The 23,882-nt window shown below is 43.2% G+C and overlaps 2 protein-coding genes across 6 annotated transcripts in view; both read right to left on the bottom strand.

The window, feature by feature from the left end:
• Window positions 1-1,088: 1,088 nt before the first annotated feature.
• Window positions 1,089-3,495, bottom strand: LOC143433034 (ubiquitin-conjugating enzyme E2 J1). The gene is made up of 5 exons (XM_076910137.1): window positions 3,100-3,495; window positions 2,447-2,652; window positions 2,181-2,371; window positions 1,985-2,102; window positions 1,089-1,910 (listed from the first exon to the last, which is right to left on the bottom strand). Exons 1-5 carry the CDS (start codon window positions 3,134-3,136, stop codon window positions 1,662-1,664), a joined length of 801 nt encoding a protein of 266 aa, XP_076766252.1. The 5' UTR covers window positions 3,137-3,495; the 3' UTR covers window positions 1,089-1,661.
• Window positions 3,496-13,035: 9,540 nt separating this feature from the next.
• LOC143433023 (serine/threonine-protein phosphatase 2B catalytic subunit 3) overlaps window positions 13,036-23,882 on the bottom strand; it is a 122,294-nt gene continuing 111,447 nt past the window's right edge. For 2 of the 5 annotated variants that reach the window (XM_076910121.1, XM_076910122.1), the window contains exons 11-15: window positions 19,434-19,517; window positions 17,277-17,361; window positions 16,585-16,682; window positions 16,281-16,496; window positions 13,036-14,394 (exon numbers count right to left, since the gene is read on the bottom strand). In XM_076910121.1, coding sequence (XP_076766236.1) covers window positions 16,303-16,496; window positions 16,585-16,682; window positions 17,277-17,361; window positions 19,434-19,517 — 461 coding nt within the window. In that variant the 3' untranslated portion in view covers window positions 13,036-14,394; window positions 16,281-16,302. The remainder of the gene's footprint in view (window positions 14,395-16,280; window positions 16,497-16,584; window positions 16,683-17,276; window positions 17,362-19,433; window positions 19,518-23,882) is intronic. The other 3 variants (XM_076910123.1, XM_076910124.1, XM_076910125.1) reach the window with 2 other exon arrangements.

Raw genomic sequence — 23,882 nt, 5'->3', positions numbered from 1 at the left:
GCGTATCGTTCACATTTCATGCACAGTCGTTCGCACGTCGTTGTGAGTTTGCGATATGTAAACAAAATAATACTGTGCATCGTTTGCTTAAATATTAAATACAAATATTATGATTGTACCGATATTTCTATTTATTCAAATATAATTTTTTCTACGACCATGGTATTGAAATGCCATAAATCGCACGAGTATCATTTATTATTAATTACAATTTAGGGATGATTTTAAAATTATGTAGATTCCTGTTCGTATTTTAGTTTAACGTGTCAACTAATTTAATAGATATCACATGAACATCAGTTTAAAAACTACTATGATAGATGACCTGAAATGGATATATTTGTATGCTTTAATAAATAGTTACTTTATTATATTTCTATGTACATGCAAGAACAAACGAGAAAGAAAAGTGTATTCTTTAAACTTGCATATCCACGTCTTTTTTATTTAACTATTATATACTCGGGTAGAAATGAAATCATCTTTTTTTATAATTCTATGTGATAAAATTTTATTCTTCTCTTATAACTCTAGAATGAAAAAAATTCTAAAGTCAAATTAGACTTAAATGTAGGTTGAAGCTTTGAACTAGTTTATAACGAGCGATGCTTTGAAAGCTCCGGTTTAAATATACGTGTATATATTATTTGTACATCTGAAATTAGTATTTAGTTATGCATTAGTTGAGTATTGCGTGAATAATATACATATACAATTTTTGTGGAATGCAGTGCATTCTAACAATATTTCAGTCACTGTCTTATACACTTTAATAGTTATTATGCAAGATCGAGACAGAATTATTGGTATTATATTTGTACTGCATTTAAGTATCTTTTTGAACAGGTGTATTTGCTTTTTTGCTTTTTATATGCACAGTTTTGTGAAATACAACACAATAGCTCGTGTAACTTATATTAAATTGATATTAGTTATATACAATTCTAAACATGAGTTATCTACATTTATATAACAATGAGGAAAAAAATACACGATTTTAATCTGAGACCACGGTAGTGTGGAATTAAAATATACTTTCACGGCGAAGGTTAGCTTCATTGTAGATGTGAAAGAGAGAAAGAGAGAGAGAGAGAGAGAGAATATAGATTTACTTAAAAAATATTTGATAAATTTTGTATAGCTTTGATTGAAAGTCTGATTGTTTATCACGTTGGACTACTATATTTGCAGCTAAAAAACTTATATGTGAAATATTAATTAAGTATATGTTCTTAAATGCAATTTCTAACTGACTTCTACAGTAGACATTGGCTTCTTTTTTTCAATTGGGTATAGATATATATTTGATATCAAAGAGATAAAAAAAATCTAGAAAACGAATAAGGCCAATTAAAAAATGGAGTAATATCGTTTCTAATAGTTCGTAATTCGTGTCTCTTTTGCACCCATTGTAAACATGTTATTTCCATAATGAACAATTCTTTCAAAAGATCAAGGTAGATATGTACTAAAGTAGGTATATCAGTGCAATCTCTGCTATACATCGTTTCTTTTTCACGGGATACTGATTATTTCTAGTGTGTATAAATTTGACGTTCTCCTAAGTTTAAAAATGTTATTCATAAAATGTGTATAAAATTTACTTCGTCTTGTTAACATACTTACAGTCATAACATGTTTTGTTACATTTAGAATATAATTTAAACAAGGAATAGCCGTCGCAAAACAAGTAGAATTATTGCTGATACTAGAGAAGCGATCAAAATGCTCCAAAATAAATCGTTCGAAGATGACATCGTTTCTACTTGCTGATTTATTATAACGTCCGGTTGTTGTCGATCTTGGTTCTCAATAGGAGTGGTCTCGACGTTACGTTGCCTTAGTTCATTTTCAGAAACGCTATCTGTATTGACCACGTAAGATGTATCCGATGTGGGCGAGTCGTCTGCCTAAAAAAGTACGACTTTGAAAAATACATAACACAATTTAAATGAAAGTTGTATCAATAGGAACAGAAATCTACTTTTAGAGCAATTGTGTTTAACATGGTCTGTTCCTCTTCCGTGATTGGTTTCTTAACTGTGTTCTTTGATAATAGATCAACCACTTTGCCACAAATATCACATTGCCAGTTCAGAGATCTGTTATGGTAGGAAACAAACATTTATAAATATTTCATATTGTTAACACTATTAGCATAGAAGAGTTGGGTCCATTACTTCTTTGCAAGCTTCTGCCTTTCCTCTTTACTATAATCTAAAGAACCAATTGTCCCGTTTCCTGGGGTGGGCATAAAAGCAATCAAAGCCAGCAAAGCAGTTCTGATACTCCAAGAAGGCTGCCACGTCTCTGGATGATGCCCGGAGATGCTTAGGCAGATCTTCTTATTTGTTTCAAAGCGACCGTTCGGCTAAAATCACATGTACAATGCAATGTTAATTGTGTAAATCAAATATTGATCATTCCTTGCTTAAGAATTGCTTACTGTTAGAAGTATGATGTTTGGGGGTTTCATAGGGTATTCTGGTGGTAACAAAATTCTACCATGGTAAACACCACCTTCAAAGTCTGTAGATGGTGGTCCTTGAACGGTAAAATGCCATTCGAAAAGATTGTCCTCTAAAGGGGATGCACAATATTCCTCTGTAGCCTCGTGAAGCTCTAGAGCCTCTCTCATTAATCGTTTGACCGCTGAAATTTTTTTTCCAAACAATACACAGGAGATACAAAAAGTATTAGCATTGATATGTGTCTTTCTTAATGTTCTATTACCATACTCAACATTCTATTTCTGTAGCAAGAAATCTAATCTGTTTGATCCTGACTAATGAATATGTAAATGTCAAAGCAAATACAGTAACATGCCAATACTTTTTGTATCTAGCGTGTAGCTACTTTAGTTAGTCTAGAGTGACATTACAGTACTAGATAATTAAATGTGTTTAAGAAATTATAAGTAACTCGATATGTAAAATCGTTCAGCATTGCAAGAGGATGCTACTTTATGCAGACGATTATTCGTTACGCCATAATATCGTTAAAAACGTGTATGTACGTATAACGTGTGTACACGAGTGAAAAGCGTGATCATAACGTTGGACGAAACGAACGACACTTGTATCCTTAAACCTGACTTACCAGGGCTTTTCGCGTTATATTTCCCTTCGAATGTCATTTCCGCGAACGTTTTGGCCGAGGTTAACAACTGAAATAAAAATAGTACTCGAGGTGAGTGCTATCTGCCTTGTCAGACGGCCGTGATGCACCGACGTAGCCAGTCACTATGCATCCTTTACACGGGAAATCGGATTATCCGGAAAAATGAATATAGGTGGTTGTTTCGGTCAACGATGAACTAAATTTTGACGTGGCCTGATAGGAGCGGCGGGTATACGATCATGTAAAAAATAACGTGAAAGTGGCCGCGCTTATCGTGTGCACGCGCACTCGAGGTCAGTTTCGCTGCTTGAAGTTGCTTGCTCGTGACCGCGCGCAGAAGTCGATCTCCGAATCTCCGCTGGCATTATCTTCGATAATTTCGAACCGTTTCAATAATATTTGGAATTTTCAATCGCCTCTCGACGCACCCTAAACGTACGCGTTAAAGATCGATGAAATTTTAGTAAAGCTTCACGCGATAATCCTTACGGTTTCTCCGTTCGAAGTGCTCAGTATTCGCGAAATAACACTGCATCGGATTGCTCGAATCGCGTTTTAAATACGGTTTTGCTTTCAAAGATGGTGTGTCGCGTGGTATAATTTCAATGTATACCGTATTACCGAGGATATGTTTTTTCGCTCAAGCGGCAAGGATCCAATTACATAGAAATAAGAATGCTTAGGTAATTACATAAAACGTACACGTATATTTTGCATATTTTATAAAACAGCTAGTAGATGTTGGAATGAGGAGGTGGAAGAAACGCTGACGTTCGTGGAAATTATAGACTTTATTTTTAGAATATTTTGAATATCATAAAACAACGTAAACATTCACAACAAATGGGAATAGGGTGTTATTTATAATAGTAATAATAATAATGTCATTACGTTATCGTAATAATTAATTGTTATGAATATGTCATCGTGACGTATTTGTAATTATGTATAAGTAAGATCATTTTTTTTTTTATTTAATTTTTAGCAGTTACCCGCGTCGTACCTTCATCGTTTTCATTTTCATTTACCGATGATAATAATCGTAATAATAGATAGTGGCCATATTTAGTGATAATGATAATCATTCGTAATGGTAATAATAAGAATAATAATATTAATAATAATAATTAATAGTCGTAATGGTTCTATACGTATGGTTGTCATGTATATGTATATATAAACAAATATAATTATGCTTATCTCGTAAGAAGGGATAGAGTTCGCAATGGCGCTAAACAATGTATGCAATGCGGTTTTCGCTTTTGTTCTTCTTGTCGCTGTTGCCGTTTCTTTTACCAGAATTATTTCCGTTTTCAGTAAAGTCGTACAGTCGAAGATCTTAGGAATAAGATTTCTCGTAATAGTAAATAGATAATAGTAAACGTGCGTATGTACAGTTTTATCGTTGAATGCCATTCTTCGAACACCGCAAATGTAAGTTCGATTACGGTCCATGCAGTGTTTCGTCTACATCCGACGGATACGCTGTTAACAAACGTTAAGATCTATCGAGAGGGTGCCTGCCGTACCGATGGCGCGACGATTCGCTTATTCGATACGCGAACGATCACTCGTTCCCTCTCCTCTCTGGAGGATTTTGTGAACAGACGTATCCGTCGAATGATCATCGCATAAAACCGACGAGAGAAACGAAGTCTAAGGCTACGATTTCCCTGGAAAAATTGGTTAAAATCGCGACATCGCGCGTTTTCCTAGCTCGCCCGACCTTTCGGCCACGATACCATTCCTCGCGATCGACTCGCCCCTGTTCCGTGTTACAACCTTTCACTTTTTTCTTTTTCCAGCGTATCGTACGCGGCTGTCCACTTCCCGTCTCTTTTCGAGGAGGCAGTTTCATTCGCAGACGCGGGGAAAAGAACGAAAACACGCGTCCACGACCCGTCGAACGCGCGACGATCTTTTTTCTATCGCACGGCCGCCTTCGATAATAACTTGGGCTTTCCCGTTTGTATTTTTTTCTATTTTTCATTTCTTTGTTTTTTGTTCTCGTTTTGCTTCTTTCTTTAACTCGATATGTACATACGATTAACGATAGAAGATTACGATGGATCACAAATCGCGGATAGCAAGCTGTCAATGACATTTAACGATAATTACAAAATAATGGTGACCGCATGGTATATAGATATATACACACACGTGCGCGCACACAAATTCTATATATTTATACGTATATATTTACTGTCCGCGGTGATAATACACAATAATCAGTCGTAACAGGTACATAAAAGTGGTTTTGCCGACGAATTCGATCGGTCGTACTGCAATCGTGAAAATAATCTCGTTACACGTGTTTCAAACAATCCGTACGGCGTACAATCGAACAGCAGTTTCTCTCGTTTGGAACGCATATGGAAGCTTCTCCCCGGTCTAACTTAATATATACAAGAATCACGGTTATCCAGCGCAACTCTGGGTGAAAAAAGGAAATGATTATCGGCGGGCGATCGATCGAATTCGTTAATGAATCTCGACGAACGCCACGGCGAAGCAACGGGACGGTGGTGCCCGGTGCCACGTAGCAAAAATTCATTGAGACTTTCAAAATAGACACGACCGATCGTGCCAAGTGCCACGAAGAACGGAGAGATCGGATTCGAACGAGTTCTCGAATCTCTCTCCGTTTCTCTTCCTCTTTTCCATCATCGGTTTAATCGTATTTTAAATCGATCCGGATCCGTTCGACGACGGGAACCTTCTCCCTCTTCAGAGGAGATACTTTCAAAATTTCGCGAAACCGCCTTGCGCGGGAAAAGCTTCCGTTGGTCGAACATCCGGTTATATAATATCATTTATGTCGTATATTATATGTATATTTAGTTTCTGGTCTCGTGTGTGCCTCGCTGCGCGCATCCGCTTCCTTCCCCGCCCATTCTCTCTTTCTCTGTCCTGTGTGTCTGTCTGTGTGTGTATATATGTATATAAAGGAGATGAGAGAGTGTGTATAGAACTTAACTCGGTACGTATACATATTATATGCGTATATACATGTACATTACCGTCTCTAAGTCATCGCAAAATTCTGTTCCCCGAACATGCGCCGTCTTATCGAGTCGTACGAGCCAATCCAGGCTACCGTGTATTGCTTGTCGATAATCGAAAGAGGTTCGTTGGGTGCCTGAACAACGGTATTGTTCTTTATTTCATCACTGTTTTTCATTTTCTTGGCAGATAGAATTCGGAGAATCGATAAAGGTGGATGTTGAAAAAATTTGTCGCTTCGTTTCCTTTTTAAACATAATATTATTATTATTATTATTATTATCATTATGTTAAAGATAGTCCTTTGAAGATTCGTAAAAAGAAAAAGAGAATTCTGCAAAATTTTCGGTGCAGATTGTATTTGTTTCTTTCTTTTTTTATATTCTTAAAAATTCAGGTGTATTTTTTTTTATTAAAGCGTGTACATGTGGTTCTTTGATAATCAATAATGCAATCGCAGATTCTCTCGATATTTTCTTATGTTTTTTTTTTGTTTTTTTTTCTCTCATTTTTGCTTCGCTCTGCCGTTCCTTCGACCTTTCTTCTTATCGAAAATCTAGATTCTAAACATCGACGCATATGACTTCGGGTGGCGCTACAAATCGCGGGATAACATCGGACAGAAATAGAAAGAGATATAAAGAGAGATAGAGAAAAAGAGTGCGTGTCTTTGAAAAATGTAGATAAAATTGTAAAATCCTCGTTTAGCTGTTCTTCTTGCTCGTATCACGGAGGGGCAAAAAGTATCTCGAACGAGTTCATAACAATCTAAGAGATCGCTAGTCCACCCTCGCTCCTCGATTTCCCATTCGATCGACTTCTAATCGTAAAGTTACATGTCGCTAAAAACATCCACGATTATATTACGCAATAGTGTATTCAGCAATGTTCCTTTTATCGCGTCTTCAACGTTCACCTCTTTTCTTTCTATCCTCGGTCTCTGAAGATGTAAATGTTCTCACGGTCAGGAATACGGTGCGCTCGCATCATCCAGCGCGTAATGTAATCACGGATGTCGGATCGCGTATTAAAGTTACATATTTAATGCACGTTACGTTATTATACCCGTACTTTCTCGTACAATGATGAGACTCAAAATTCGAGAAGAGAATGAATCGATCCGGGAGTCGAGAGGATATTCCAGTGGACGCGCACATTAGTCTAAGAGAAAGGCTTTGGGTTCACCCCAATCGTAAGCTTAACGATATACACGCTTCTACTATTATAATACAATTTCTCTCGTTTCCTTCTTCTCTCCCTCTAGCGATCTTTGCTACGCCAATTCATGCACCTCTTCCGTCACCCTAGACGTCGTTTTTAACGTTTCTCGCTTTGAAATTGCTTAGAAAAACACGTAAGTAAGTGTGAGTCGATAGGTTCGTTGGATTCGTGTTGTTTATTTTATCGGTAGCTAGTCGAGATTTAATCGGAAGGAAGTGCATCGATCGCGTCTGCAAAGAGCACGTAGATCTGTCATTACGAAAACGAGGACGGTTCGGATTTAACGAGGTGACGATCGTATCCTCCACCGAGGGCCACGCTGGCTCTCGCTGTTCTTCGCGTTGTTTCCTGTCTACGGTGAAAGGATACGCTCGTCGAGGATGATCCTGTTCTTTAATCGGCAATAACGCAGAAATGATCGGTATTGAACGTGGCTGTTCGACGAATCCGTACAATTATAATATCCGAGACTGGTATCGTAAACGCGATTACAAATTGCACTTTGCCCCCCGAGGAGGATCCAAAACAAATGATTAGCACTGATAATTGGCGACAGGATCGATCCTTCCTGCGGATCGGTAACGATCCATGCGGGTACGAAGTATCGTTATTGATCCATGATGATCCGAGCCGAGTCGATAACGTTCTCGACTTATCGACGATCGATCATGACTTCTTTCATTCTTCCTTCCTTCCTTTTTTTGTTCTTTTGTTCGTTTAACCCTATCTAAAAAGATTTCTACGACACGATACATGTTAGGATCAAGACGCCCGCACAAATATGTACAATATGTTTTTAAGAGGCGGCTGCATAAAAACGTACGTTGGGACACGGTTCGCGTTCAGGAATCAATATCAATTCTGTCCATCTGTTTCTCTTCGTTTTGCATTGCTTTTTGATTACCTTTCTACTGACCACTCGATATAAAAAGAAAGAAAGATCGCTTCGTTAAACAAGGGCCCTGACAATAAATTTATCGATCATCGCGTTCTGGCATTAGTTTCTTCCCTTCGTTCGTCTCCCTTTCACTTTTGTTTCTTCTTCTTTTGTTTGAGCGCAATCAGGTAATGCTAACGATTAAATACTACACTGTACGTATGCGGAACAACGGTAATTAATGATTAAAAGTCGATTAGCAATTGTGCCGGACGTTTTTACACGTCTTAATTACATGGGTATTGCCATAGGTGTCTTATTTAACTGTACATGTTCTTCTCTTATCCTCTGATTATTTAACACGCCGTTAACGATAGCAATCGCATTCTCTCTGTTCTTTTTCTCGCGTCACCGCCACTGTTTCGCGGACGTTCCAATCGACGATGTCCTCCTACCATAAGTAAGAAGGTACGATACAAAAATGAAGGTCGGTAGAGATCGATTTTAACAACGGGACTGCTCGATCGATCGGTGAACAGAAGTTCTGGGACATGTACAGAAAGACTCGACATCGTGGATTACAGCCGAAAACCGAACACCGGAAGTTGAGGGACGTTCCGTGAAATAATGGTGAATTTGGTACCATCGCGCGGGCGAGAACGGCGGCGGGCCTTACGCGGCGACCAGGCAATTGAAACTCGCGATACGGAAAAACACTGAACAGATCTACGTTATTATTATTATCGATATACACGAATGCAAGAGTCTCTTTCTCGCGGTTAGGGGGTAGAAGTGGCTAACGGAGAAGAACAACCAAGGTAAAAACGCAACAGCGCACGAGCGGAAAGCGACGAGGAGTAGCGTTTTGCTGTAGCAGAGGACTAGTGGATCCTTGATTATAGGTCCTGAATCACCATTATCGTGTCACCCTCGTCGTAACGCAGCAGAAACGACCATCACAATATTGAAAAATTAGTAATCGATAATATACATTATGTATATTAACTTTACCGACGACTCCTCTATTTTTTTCTTTTTACTTCTTCTTTTCCCTTCACTCCGAGAACATTCATTCACACTTCTTATGTACTTTGTATCATTTTCTTTTCTTTTTTTTTTGCGTTTCGATAGTGGCGATGTGAGAATATTAAATAGCATCGATAACGATAATAATTAGTAGGAATAATAACATAATCGTAATCGTGGTAATAATCATGACAATAATAATACGAATACAATCGTAGAATGACAATAATCAAGTAAGTAAGAGTAACCGTATCTCACGATAATCGTAATAATAAACATAATAATAGTTAATCAATGTTACATCATATGTATAATATTTATATATATATAATATTTATATTTATACGTATTATTTATAGTTGTATATTATATATATATATATATAATTGTATTTCATTATTATTTAACACATTCTTTTGTACAAGTAAATCAATTAAGAATAAGTACAACTTGGTAGCAAAGAGAGATAGAATTATATTATTCACTGTATATCTGTATCTAGAGTGAGAAGAGATATATATATATATATATATATATATATATATATATATATATATAATATTTTTTTGTGTATATATATATATCTTATTTAATTCATTTCATTATAATAATATTCTTTCGTTATCTTTATTATGTTTCAGACCGTAATTCTTGCACGTCGCCATCAACGGTTTGGCCGCCGGAAGTGGCCTTTCCATCACAACATTCCTCCTCAACTTTGCCTCCCCCCTCTCCCACCCCCCATGCAAACATTTCGCCTACGGAACTCGTTCAGACCCCGAACAGTGACTTTCCTTTGCCTCTCTTCCGGTGGCAATTGGCTGGGCTTTTCGTCGCGTTCCACACGTCCGCCCTCTCCCGCTTCACACATCGATCCCTAAAGAGAGGAGGTAGAAAAAACAGCGAAAACGACGAGAAAGGCCCGCGACTCGACCGCGAAACCGCTTTATTACTAGAAATATTACAGGCGACGAAGGGGCGCGACGTGGCTCCGACGCGTTCGATCCTCCGCGGAGGAAATCGCGCCGCGGTCATTCGACGAAAAGCTCGAGGGTGCATGCGAACGTATAAAACCGATAAACCGCGGAAAATCTCGGGAACTGAACGCGTGGCCAGAATAGGAAGTACCTTAGGTGAGGGTGATGTAATTTGAGAAAGAAAGAAACGTACGAAGTGGACTCTGAGAATCGATGACATCAATTGTAGGTATATTACGTGGTAACGGAGTGAGGATCTTGAAAAACAAAAGCTTGCACACTTGTAGCACGAGACGAAAGCCAAAATCTATATTAACAGACCGATTAAAATCAACTTTGTCAGAGTATAATAACGTACAAGGGCATACGGTCTTCCAGCGAAGGGAACTAGAAGAATCGAAAAGGAATTGTGGTTTGGCACTGATACCCGTTAGCTTGAAGAACTCAACACGCTTGCGGAGCCCGGGAAAAGATCAGCATTGGAAAGTCACGCGTGTTTTCAAGACCCGATCCACCTGCTGGCGACCATATGGCACACGTCGATCGTATCCTCCTTAAAACGCTTTGATTCCGTCTCGAGGTATCTTCTCGTCTTTTATACGCCCATCGGACCCCTGATGAACAAACGAAAACTGTGTAATAACGTAACTCTACACGTGACAACGGCGGCGTTCGTCGATTTCATTCGATTCGAATGCACTCGCTCGGATACAGCAAAGGCCCCACTTCCGGCGCCAGGTACAGAGCAGCGTGCGGTTGTGGCCCAGACTTACGTCGGATAGTAGAGCAAGAACACACATTAAAATCATAGAAGATCAACGCCGTCAGACGTGTCATGCAAGTGGCTTTTCGCTTGGTTTACCCTTTGGTTTCTCCGCGAGCCATTTCACGGCTCGATCGCTTCAGATCTGGACACTCTCTGTCTAGCGTTCCCGTTTTCCTCGTTCGTTCCCCTTTTCTCAACTCCTACTCCCGTGCTTTTGTCTTTCGGGTAACCCACACGCGATGTGGACACGCGCACGCGTGGATTGGTCGAGCGTCAACCACCGTTTCCCCTTGGTCTCTCGCCTCGAGAACGGATCCCGTCTTGTCTCAGCTTAAAACGCCTGGCCAGACTGGCTGGGTGCAAGGGTTTACGCATCACACATTCAAAAAGGAGCACACATGTCATGGTTTATCGATATAATGTATAATATGCGATATTAGATTCCTCTAGATCTCCGCGAGATTCCCCTGCCTCGTCGAGCGTGCCATTTTACCCGTCGATCCCTTCTCTCGTTTCCTGCGCCACGCGGAACAGGGAGAACGCGAGTCGTCCAAGCGAAACGTACCAATAACTCGTGACGGAGGGCAACCGGTTGCGTGGAATCAGCGGACAAGCATCCCGTCGAACGAGATTTTAGAACAACCCCCCCTCGCCCCAAAGTCGATTGATGGACTACAACAAAATGCCTCTATCCTATAAATTTTTCCGCCTTCGCAATAAGACTTTGACCGTTGACTGCCGACTCTTGATTCTTCCGCAGGCCATCAATCGACCTTATCAGACCCTGTCCCAGCTCGGACGCGTGTCTCACGGAACAGCCCCGATAGAGGTACCATCGAACGAGATCGAGTGGTTCGTCTAAACTGGTGGAGGTCATGGAAGGCAACATCCACCATGGTTCGGACAAGCTACGAGCAAGATAATCATCAGGACGACTGGAAATTTGGTAACAGTCGGAAGTAAGAGATCATCCTCCAGTTTAATTGGAAATTTGGTGCACGAGCGAGGTTCGAGAACCGATACTCTAGCACCCGATTTGGATGATGCGAGTTGAGTCTGTTGTACAGTTGCATTGTCTGTAAAGAATCAGAGGGAAATCTCACGTTAACACCACCTCGCGTGTCTAATCGTATGTCACGCGGTGGTACCTGGTCTCGCTGATACCGAACGAAATTTGTCTACTGAATTCTCTGCGGTTAATACAAGTCTGGCCTAGCGGAGGTTTCGCTATTTCTAGGAGTAAGAACAATCAGGGTGGAATTGTGGGGGTGAAGTTAAAATCCACGGAGGAGGCTCGTATAATAATAAGTCGAGGTTAAAATTGCTGAGATTGGTATGCGGTATGCGTGAGTTCTTAGCGAGATGGATCGGTTTAAAGAGAACTTCCGATGTTTAGAACATCGATTGAGATTCTCTCGGTGGAGGCGTGAATGGTTTCCGCGAATGCGCAGAGTAAGAGGAAAAGTTTGTGGATCGTATTCCTTGGAAACTTTGGTCCGTGATCGGCATCAGCTAATTCTGTGTCGTGTTTTGACTGCTGGTTGCAATTGGGATCGACAGATTTTAGTTCAGAGTAAGTCATCGAGGCTCGTCATTTCCCTTTGGGTCCTTATCAAGCACGGAAACAATCCGAGCTACGTTTCATCCCCTTTATCGTGCGCGAGTACGCGGTTTGAGATCGCGCTACTTCCCCTTTCATCGTTTGCTCGATCAGAATCAGCTGGCTTAGGATCAAAATCATCAGTTTCGCTAGTGTATAGGAGAATGGACTTGAAGCGTGTAATAAAAAACGTCTGGATCCGATTTGATCTCCGATAAAGTCGTTGAATTCGTTCGAAAGCAACGAGTTGCCGCCGCGGTGAACGTGCTTCCGCTTTCGTACGGGCGGAAAAGGACGCGCTCGACGTGCGGTGTTCTCTTGGAACGCGCCGCGAGAACCATCATCGTGTATCGTATCGATAATAGTGATGATCATCGTAATAATTAGTAATAATAACCATAGTGTAATAATAATCATAATAATAATCATAGTAATAATCATAATATTAATTAATCAATTAATAATATATTTATAATATATATGCGTATATTAAATAAATTCTCCGATATAACTTACGACTTAATCCTAAAGCTTAGCTCGACTTAAGATTTAAGTAACCCCGCCCTCATATTTTCTTTCATTTTTTTTCATTTTGTTTGCGCGGGGTGGATGTCCGTGCATCACCCAGGGCGGACTCCTTAAGAACCTAGTGAATCCTAAAACCGGAAGCTCCGCCGTACCGACAGGCCAGCTGCCTTTTTAAATTTTCTTTTTTATTTTACTCTTTCTTTCTCGTATTTTTTTTTTCATTTTTGTTTGTTTTACTCGTCGTCTCTCTCGTCGCCTTCTTGTATTTTCCTCTCTCGCTGATCTGCTTTGTCTTCTCTCATCGCTCATACCTCGTTTCCGTTTCTTTGCTCTCTGTTCCCCTTTGGCGGAGACCGTTCGTCCGTGCTTTTTCTTCCGCTTCTTGCCTCGATCGTTATTCGCCTCGCGTCCAGAAACGTCGAACGAGAACTCGCATCCCCTACCCTCTTCCCACGGTCTTCCATACGATTCGAGAGAATACACGGTCGCGAAATGCCATCGAGCATACGAGCCACCCTAACTTCCTGATTGACAATCGGCCATCTCAACGCCACGAGACGCTTGATCCCCGCTTTGGTCACCGTTCTCCGTGTCTACGCGCGCCACCCTCGACTCCAAACGAAGTCTCCGTCCCCATGACGAACCCCTTTCTCCGCTCGATCTTTCCATCACCCAGAAAACAGACCCGCGACGCGTACACACGGAGATCCCTGCGAACAGACTCTCGTCGGCACCTCCCCTTCGCCGCGCTTCGCTCGTTCCGACGCCTGGCACCGATACGCGTTCTTACGCGGCGATGAAACGCGAGCACCGATCGGAGAGCGGCGGAAGGAGGTCGTGCGGGTCGTCGTCCGCAGGGAGGAACAGGACGAACGAGACGAGGAGGCCGCGGCGGGCGCGCAGCTCTTCCCGCGAGGCGAACAGCCCCCGTTTCGAACGCGAGCCGAACGGAGCCGGGCGACCCGTCGTCGAGCACCTCCATCGTCGACCGGGGCACCTGTCGCAGCAGCGACAGCCACCGTAACGCGGGCAACAAACGCGGCGGCGACGACGCTCGTTGGTGTTCCCCTGGCGCGTCCCTCCGTCGCTCCAATCGCCGGTTCTTCCGCCTCGTCGCCGGCCGTGGCGACCCTCCCGTGCATCCTCGCGACGATACCCTCTCGACTCGACGAACGGCACGCTGGCGATAACAATCGGTGGTGAGAGACGAGCGATGGTTTGGATCTTTCGGCGGTGGCGGCGACAGCACTGGGACCTTAACACCCATCCATGCCACCTGAAAAACGTGCAACGCAGCCCTCGTCTTTCGTTCGAAACACGTCTCGCCGACCGTGTTCTTGGTGAACATCGATGTAGAGGAATTTAGGGGACGGTTGAGTGGTGGTTTGACCGAGGCGTTCATCGTTGACGACCGGGGGCGAGCTGGAGGTTTGGATGGGTGCCGAGGAATCGAACGTTTCGCTCGTATTCAGCTACAAATGAAATCTTCGACCCTCGATAAACGTGGTGGACATTGATTCCGAGCGGAGTTTAGAGACTCCCAGGGATTCCAAGGGTTGCTCGACGCCCGAGTTTCCCAAAGAATATCTAATATCTCGAAACAAGCTGTTTAGAGCGAACGCGGTAAGCGCCTTACGCGGTGTTATCCAATGGAAAGGCACTGGTGATGTTTAAGGTCTCTCCTTTGGGTAACTCGGTGAAACAACTGTGAAGTTATGCGAGACTATCGATCCTGCACGGCTCTGCAGCCTTGACGTTTAGCATGCGGTGAATTTCGTCCGAGGAAACCATCTATTACACACAAACCACTGAATTCTCTTGTTTAACCCTTCAGCAGTGAGTCAAGAGTACGTTTTGAAAGATACTCTTTCACTTCCGTGTCTTTATGGAAAATTTCTGGTTGAGACTCGTTGAAGAGCTAATCGAGAGAAATCATTGTAAAAAACTATTTGGTTAGTACCGTATTATTTCTTTTAAAGGGGGTTCTCGATTTTAATCCTTTCGTTGCAACGACTTGGTTCCTCATACTATCAGCCATCGCTGTTAATGGCCGTAAAACTAGGTGTTTTCAGTGGCTCGAGGTCTGACTATAAACGGTCGCAACTACTTACATCGCCTCTAATTCCATTGAACGGTGGACAGTTACCGCGAAGACAATATCGTTCAAACTTTGATGAATGTTAGCAAGTTAGATAGAGTTTGCCGCTCGTGGAGTGGGAGTCACAGCCAGGGACTCGACCTGATAACATTAATTTGTATTTCTAACGAGGAACCGGGAGAGAGCCTTTGCGTAGCTCGTGCCAATTACACCGTCGACGTATTCTAATTTCCAATTATAATTCCAGAAATATGGCCACGCTCGGCGAGATCATTCTAGTCGCTGCAACGAGGGGATTAAAAATTCCTCCCGGCGATTAATGGGGGCGCACGTGTCGTCAACGAGGAACAATGTTCAGCAAGAAGAACGATGCGGTCAACAACGTGTCTCTTCTGTATCGATGCTCGTGCAACGGGCAACGCGAAGCTGTCAGCTGTAAGTACAGGCTCCAGGTTAGTCGGGGATCCAAGTAGCACGGGTGGCGAATCAATCGAACCCGCGCGACACAACGATGGGGAACGAGCAACCGGAAATGTTGTACCCTTGCGTGCGCGGCATGCGTGGAGGGTTAATCGGGTGTACAAATCGAGCTGTTTCGTTACAGTCCTCGATACACGATCACTCGTGGAACTTTTTGTCTTTGTTCATTCGACAAGAAAGATGATCGACTACTCAACGAGAAGAAACAAAAAGCAGAAAAAACTCTCGATAAACAGTTCGTCGATATGATACGAACGTCGTTTACTTGATCGTCGCGAAACGATTTAATCAAGCTGCTCCTTTCGGCTACTTTGGAGCACACGGTCCCGTCGATCGGCGAACGACCGCTGTCGCTCCTCGGATTATCGAGCGACGATCGTTCCACGATCTCGTGATACCTGTCGACGCGATAGCCCCGACATCGTGACATCGACAGAGACCACGGTAGGACCGAGCGGTCTAAATCCGGAGCAAAGATAGAAATAGAGACAGGGAGAGAGAGAGAGAGAGAGAGAGAGAGAAAGATCGAGAAAATCCGGATACTCTCTCCCTGTCGGGATCATCCACGTGGGTGTGATGTGTACCTTGATTGGACGAGTGTGAGGCTCACGATTGCGGTTGCGGTGTGTTGTGGTCCCGCTTGTCTCCCGCAGGAGCCGGCGGCTTTATCACGGGCTTCTCCTCGTTTACCGGCGTGGGCGGGGCGTCCTTCCTTGGTGGCATCCTTTCGTTTATAGCGTCCAGACCCTTTGCCTCGGCGAACGAGGTGATTTTGTGGTTTGGCGAGAAACCTTGGAGAGCTGTGAATAATCATACGCGGACCGTGCCGGTGGTTACGTTCGGTCGGACCAAATTTCCTACTGAGATTCCTTGGAGAACGAGACTCACCGTTTTTTAGCGACGTCTTGCCGCCAGATAACGCGCCAAGAGGCAAAGCTCCAGTGGGCGTCAACCCCTTCAGCTGTAACACGCTCTCGCTCTCCTCTCTGAAAGGACAATCAAGCGAAAAGCGTGGTCAGGTCGATTTGCTAAAAATGAGATACCGCGATCGATTCTACTTTCGACCCCAACTTAATTTCCCCGGATTAACGGGGAACGCGCCGTTGGAATATTTCCCGGAGCGAGAAGTCGGCCAGGATTTTTCATCCTAGCTGGCAATTTTCTGATTCTCGGCTCTCCGGCGTATCCTACGGGCGTAGGCGATTAGCGATGATCCGCGGCGTAACGAACACTGGGATTATTCTCTGCGCGCGTTCCCCTTCTTGCCGCAGCGATCCGTGAAATCTCGATCGATACTCCACCGTCGCGACAACAAGTTTCCAAAGGTATTAACGAATTCTATCGACGCGATCCAGGCGTAATTGGCCTCGACGCTCGAGCCAATCGCGATCGGTTCTGCGGCTCCTGGTCGAAGGAACGCAGCTTCCCTCCGTTCTCCGTCGACGCTTCCGGTCACGCGCAATTTCCATCGTGAAACGGGATCGCCCACTACTTTTACTTTTCGCGCTCGCACAGCAATTATATCGCATCTCTGCCTGTCGTTAACAAAACTAATAGGGTTTAAGTTATCGTCTACTGACCTCAAGACAGAGAAGACGCGCGCCATTTTGCCAATGGCTCTGATCTTGTTTCTGATAACCTCTTTGCGTAGGTTGGCTGCTGCACCTAGAAAAGTGTACAGGAGTTAGTTGGAACGAGTGCTCGTCTCGTCGAAGGGACAAGCTTTCTTCTTGCGATCGACGAAGTCGCGAAGGCGCTTAGATCGAGCGAACAAGATCTAGGCGAGGTTACTAGCTAGCAACTTGGGCCAGTTACTCGCGACAGATGCGCGTTGAATCGTGTGTGAATTAGCTGCGTTGAAAGAATCGACGCTAGGCGATCACATGGTGGAATTACAAGCTGAAATGTACGTGGATGGGAAATCGTGTCGATTCCGGGTTCGCCTTCGCGAGGTCTCGATCGCAGATTCACCGCGCGACTCTCGTCGCGAGGCAAATCGAATTCGGCGTTCACTACATTATTCATACCACAGCTTACCGGTGATTATGTTATTTGAAAAGGAAAAAAAAGGAAAAAAAAACGAAAAACTAGAAGTCACTCGTTATTCTCGGGTCTCACGGCAAACAACAACGGCAAACTACAGCCAAAGAAAAAAAACTCGGTGCACGCGACGAGCGAGTGCGTATTAGTCTCGATGTACCAAATTCGAACTTTTCGTTTCGTTGCAGCTATCCGTTCGGTGTGCGTGTATTATTTCTTCCCGTCGCGCTGAACTTTTCGTTAATATCGTCGCGATCGTTGTCTCTCCTTCCTGTTCGACTCTATTCAGCGAACTGAACGACAAACGTAACGAACGAAAGTACTCAACGAAGAAACAAGCAAAAAATAATACCTCGTGAAAGGGCGAGAAAAGAAAAAAAAAAAAAAGAAAAAGAAAGGTGTATCGAACAATCGAACCGTTCTCGAACTTCCCGCGTTTCGCGACGAATCGCGCGATTCGTCGCGATGCGCTTTGGGTAATCCTCGAAATTCAAAGGTGACGCGGTCTCGTTGAAATTTTCCCGCCTTCTGGAGAAACGTGTTCGAGTCGTAACTGTATATTCAAATATAATACATATACATATATAAGTATATATGTATGTACGTAAAAAACAGAGAGAGAGAAAGAGAGAGAGAGTGTGCACGAGGATAATAGCACAAGCTCATTGCATCTAATAAATGCACGCAGCTACGTACGCGCGCGTGCACGTGTTCAAAACGGAAGCCGGTGTGCGATACGTGCGTACACATAGTAATAATAGCGCTTACGTGCAGGCCGATGGCTGCATAACCACAGGTTCCATCTGTTATGCAAAAAGACACGGCCGATGCAAGAGAAAGAGGTCAACGCATGCACATGCAGGGCTGAGCGCGAGTAAAACGTACGCACCATCGGTCACTACGGGTGCTTTTTACTATACAACAACAGTCGCCGTTTCGTGTATTCGTCTTTGCTTGCCTACTTTCTCGTTCGCGTATTTAGTTCCTTCTCTACTTCGACACGCGTCTACGTGAACGTCCGCGTATTTTACGCTACAGGCCGTCTCCAACCCTTTAACCCGTATCCGCGCGCCAGAATTTTTGGGTTAAGGATGGGATTTCGTCCCGGCTCGCGTTTCAAATGTGAAAGTAAGCGGTCTCCAAACAGCTGTAGAGAGTCTGGTTCGATCGAATTCGTTTTAAGGCCTTCCTCCACGTTCGTCGTCTCGTTTCCGGAGGGTGGTCTCGCGGTTTTAGAGCTATCGCTACCAAGCATTCGCTATGAAGACACTCGTTACTGTTAAGAAGTTTAGGGTGGAGTCGTAAAATTCTAAGCGCCACGGTTACGGGTTAAGAAGCAATCTACTGGTAATCGTCTAGTCTAAAGATCGGCCACTTCGCGGTAATACAAACTGAAGATCACGATACAGCATGTACGTTGATTCGTTAAAAGATTCTTTTTCATTTGTGACACTCTTCCTTTGCAATTTCACTGCACGGTACTGGAAATAGGTACAAACTAGAGTCATGCGATATTGTAGTCGTTACGGTACTCTCTAATCGAACTTTAAAGTGTCTGTATTCTTTTTCGTTTTTTCGAGAAACAGTTGAGTAGGGAGCGAGTAAGATGTACACGTATTAGTGATACTTGTTGCGACTCTCTAAGATTTAGCTTGTTCGTTCTATAAAAAAAAGACATTTCACATGAGTCGACATACGTGAAAATATCGTTCCGGTGTCGTTGTGTTTCCGCTTCTCTAAGCATTCGCGAGTTAAATTTGCGGGTGTCGGGGCTTGTGACGCTACAGCAAATCGGGTAATTTTGTCACTTACATGGAAACAATAGACTCGTTTTTTTATTTTTTGCTGATGAGAAATTATGGCGAATTAGGAGATTCTATACTGACTCTTCTTTTGGTGAAAAAAAAACAAAAAACAAAAAAGAACCAATTAATATTCAAATCTCTAAGCTTTCTTCTTTTTTTTCTCAGTTAATTTTCCTACTTTTCAATGCGATCGTACGGTGAACAAGCTCAATTTCACGAGGCCAACGGCGACGCGTTTTAATTTCTCGTAATCCGCAATCGCGCGGCTGCATGGGAAAGCATTATTAGCGAACGTTCTGCTGAGATGGCAGGAAGAAAACATTTCTGGAATATCCTGCGACGTCCATTTTCGCGTAAAAGCCTGGCACGAAACGTCAGTGTGAATCGAGAGAAAGTTAGTGTTGTTTAAATCGCGGTGAAACGAAAAAAGGACGTACAAGGAAAAAAGAAACGTGTGATCCGTATGAATCTGAGAACCTCGAGGGGCGCTATCGATATTCCTGCTCCAAGTGTACTTTCTTCTTGTTGGTCTTAATGTGCAAATTGAAAACTGACGAATACCTGCAATACATACTTTTCGCTTCCTCTATCAAACGCGAGAGACTCAATTTGAGCATCAACACCAACGACAGAAAAAGATCCTCCATGACAATCGAAGAGAGTGAGTATTAAAAACAAAAAGAAGGATCGAACGAGAAGAAATTCGAAAAAGGGGGCCAGACTTTCGCAGTTTCGAAAGAAGAACCCCTCTAAAGGGCCACCGCAATCGATGGTCTTTAATTCTCTAGGCAGCGTCCAAAGGCATTCTCCGTAGCAGAAGAGGGCACGACGGAAGAGAGATTTCGGAAGGCGTCTCTGACCGAGGGAGACGGGGGACACTTATCGATCATCCTTTAGCATCCTGTGGCTTTCGCTGAGAAGGACGATGCGGCACATACAACGACGCACATCACTACTAATTTGTACAACAGATCAAGCCTTTGCTCTCTAGACATTTACGTGTCAGCGCATGATCACACGCGCTCGTGGTCTGTCGCAATGGTACTACCACCATTCAGTCCCCGTGCGGCCTCTGCGTTTCTCAATTTTAGCCTGCGTGATTCGTTTCTAAATGCAACTCGGCGATCTTACGGGACACCGAAAGATCTCAATCCGCAAGCGTATCACCCGTTTTGCGACCCGTCGTATTACGCAACTACTCTGTCGGACAGGAATTTATATCCCACGTAGCTTTTCCTTTTTTTTCCCTTTTTTCCTTTTTGTCTTCCCGGCTCTTTTGATGCGTCGACGCCATTGCGACAGCATACTAGCGAGCTAACATTTATCATAGGGTGTTCGAGTCTGGCACCGAGTCCCAGAGACGGAGATCCATCGTCCGTGGGGAGCATCGACGGCGTTTCAAAGGATGATGCACGGTAGCCGGGCAACCGTGCGGAAACGAGAACGAATCACGGGTGGAAACCGTTCGATCTCAGCCAGATCTGTGCTCAAAACATGTTGCACAGGCCCACTAGTGCTCTATATCACTGCTCCGTAAGCGTTTCTAACAGGCTCGCTTCGAGCTCTTCCAGCTGACAGAAACGCGTATAGCTCGCGAAAAGAAAGAGAAAAAAGAATAAAAAAAAAAAAAAACGCAGCGAATCTCTATTCGTAAACGAAGAAGATCGCGTCGGATCAGCTGGAGGAGAACGAACGTCGGTGAAGAGGATCGTTTTGAATACAGGTCCAACACTTTCCGTATGGATCTCCGTGTCTTTCGACGCATAGACGCCGAAATGCGACGCCTATGTGCCTCGATTTCATCGATGCCCTCTCACGCGGATTCGCTTATCAACAATAGGAAGCTTCACGAACCCAACGGCGCGCGATACCGTCGGGGGACTCGCGATCGAATCACGAAAGCCGTGCGATTTTTCGTGTCGCCCGACGGTGGACCGTTGGGTGTTGGACGTGTTCCTATTTCATTGCGTGCTCGCATCGTGGAGGATCAGAGCGAGACGACCGATCTCGTGGTTATTCGTTCGTTAATGACAACGATCAGACATCGGATAAAAATCGTCTCCAACAGTTTTCTGATACTTTATCAAACAGAGGAATAATTATCAGAGTTCTCCGATTAATTTCACTGGACACGAGTAAAATTAAAAGTACACGAAAGGATATCTCGATTATTCCCAATGTTTCGAATGAATTTAGAGTTTTAATTGGCTCGAAGAGAGAGAGATCGCGTGAATTTAAACTGAGTCTCGTCGAGGCACCACGAGACTTAGGTCGTCCAATGTCCACAGATCCTCCGCGATCGAGGATCTATGCGCACTTTCACAAGAAAAAAACTCACCGTACGCGATGGTAGGTGGGGTCGTATTCGGACCAGACCGTCGGGTTACCATGGCGGCCATGGTGACCATGGTCGTTTTACCGATGGTGAGCGTGGACGTAAGTAAAAGGACAGAAGTAACCAACAATGTGAGAGCAGCGTCAATGCGGCCGAAGAGAAGAGATAGAGAGAGGCGGAGATGTATAATTTTGTAACAATTTTTTTTGTTCGTTTTTTTCATCAGTTGATCGGTCATTCGAACAGTCCAATGGAGTAGATTCGTGTGTTCAAATCGTCGAGTATGTACGAGATTTGTTTCACGGTGTATATATATATTTTTTTTGTCGTTGTTGTTTCGAATGGTTGATATATATATATATACATATTATGGCGGTTGGTTGGTGATGGTTCGTGGTTGGCGAAGAAGGTGGTTGGTCGAATGTGGCGTAAAGAAAAGAACACATAGAACAGACAAGAGAAAGAGTGCACAGCGTAAGTGGCATTCAAATCAAGCGTTGGTGCGTTAGAATTTCGAAAATTCTTGCTTTGCACAAGGTGTCTCTTCGTACGTAAGAAGGAGCGAGAATGTGATCAGAGTTGGCTCTTGTATTCAGACGTCTTTTTTACTTTCTGCGATGGTACGCTAACATCGAAGGGACAAGAATGACAGAGATTATTTGCGTTGACAGTGTGCCATACGATATGGCCACCATGTGTAAACGGTATCTAAACTGTGCCAATGTAAACTCTATACGCGAGACATATTTTTTAATCGTAAAGAACGCGGTCTTTGTAAGGCTTCTCACGTACCAAGAAATATCTTGTCATTTTTAACCGTATCTTTTTTGTATACAGGCTGAGCCAAAAGTAGCGAGCTTTCGACTCATCCGGTATATAAAAAAGCAATCCCCAATTGCGCGTTGATAATTCATCGAGTAAATCTGTGGGATTTTAGAGAAATATCGACGAGCAATTGCGAATCGTACTGCAGAATTTCTACCGCAAGTCGAGAACATCTAAAAATCGGCTGTGACGTTTTCACGTTTAAATGGAACAGAGAGAAAAAGGATTCGAGCTGCTCGTTTCGGATATTTTCGAGACTTGCGATTTGAAACTGAACGAAAGAGATGTAAACTTAATTCAGGAGGTCTGGTTAATATCGAATGGTGAATACTGATAGGTGTAAGAAGGTAATTCGTTAGCGGGCAACGTGGGCGGTCTGCGTTTTGTGGATTTGTAAAAGATTTCGTCCGTAATCAACGTAATCCGTCCCATCGATGATGTCTGAATTTTGCGTAAATAAGTAGCTTCTTAGATCGACTGAAAATATAACAAATTCAGATCGCAGAACCGAAGAAATGGAATTGGAACGAAGGGAGAACTTAACGTCAGACAGCAGCATCGGTACCAAATATAATCGAATCTCTAAATTAACGAGGAAGAGTCTCTTGTCCGTAGCAAAGTGGAGAGAAGAAATTCAGAAACTGAAAAATAAAAAAAAAATAAAAAACGCAAACCACCCTGTTATCCAACTTCGTGATTACTTTCTACAGTTCGTGTTTCTCTTCTCGTCTGGTTCTATAAAATCATAACGCCAACGCGTGCGGTCGGATCTGAAAATGCAGCTTGGAATTCGACGAAAGTAATCTCGATGGTGATTGTGGGGCACAGTGAATCGTTAAATCGAAAGTATTGAAAAATAATTGTGCGTGGTTAATAATACACCGCTACAACAGAAGCTACCTGCAAAAACTGATTAAGAAAAAACTTTGATTAATACGTCGTCTGTCGATCGTTCGAGGATTACTTCATGATTTCTGTTCCTATGCCGTGGCTCGACTTTTCGATCGTCTCCTTAAAACGGGACGATCGTTAAACGCGAAAGAAATACGAGAGCAACGTAAACGTCGCGGACAGAGTGATCGTAAGTTGAATCAGAACGACTTCCTCGACGATCGTCGAATTAATTGATAAAGCTATGTAGGTAAATGGAAACAAATTTATTCGATTAGTTTAATCCTAAG

This window comes from Xylocopa sonorina, chromosome 2 (assembly GCF_050948175.1).
Source record: "Xylocopa sonorina isolate GNS202 chromosome 2, iyXylSono1_principal, whole genome shotgun sequence".
NCBI lineage: Eukaryota > Metazoa > Arthropoda > Insecta > Hymenoptera > Apidae > Xylocopa > Xylocopa sonorina.
The sequence above is the reverse complement of the archived record's forward strand: the minus strand, read 5'-3'. Positions and strand labels throughout refer to the sequence as shown.

Excerpts from the sequence above, each read along its gene's own strand:
- LOC143433034 (XM_076910137.1), bottom strand. The coding sequence starts at position 3,136 with ATGACATTCGAAGGGAAATATAACGCGAAAAGCCCTG. Across the intron at positions 2,103-2,180 it reads AGGCAGAAGCTTGCAAAGAA|ATCTCTGAACTGGCAATGTG; the intron begins GTAATGGACCCA and ends CTACCATAACAG. Across the intron at positions 1,911-1,984 it reads TAAACACAATTGCTCTAAAA|GCAGACGACTCGCCCACATC; the intron begins GTAGATTTCTGT and ends GTACTTTTTTAG.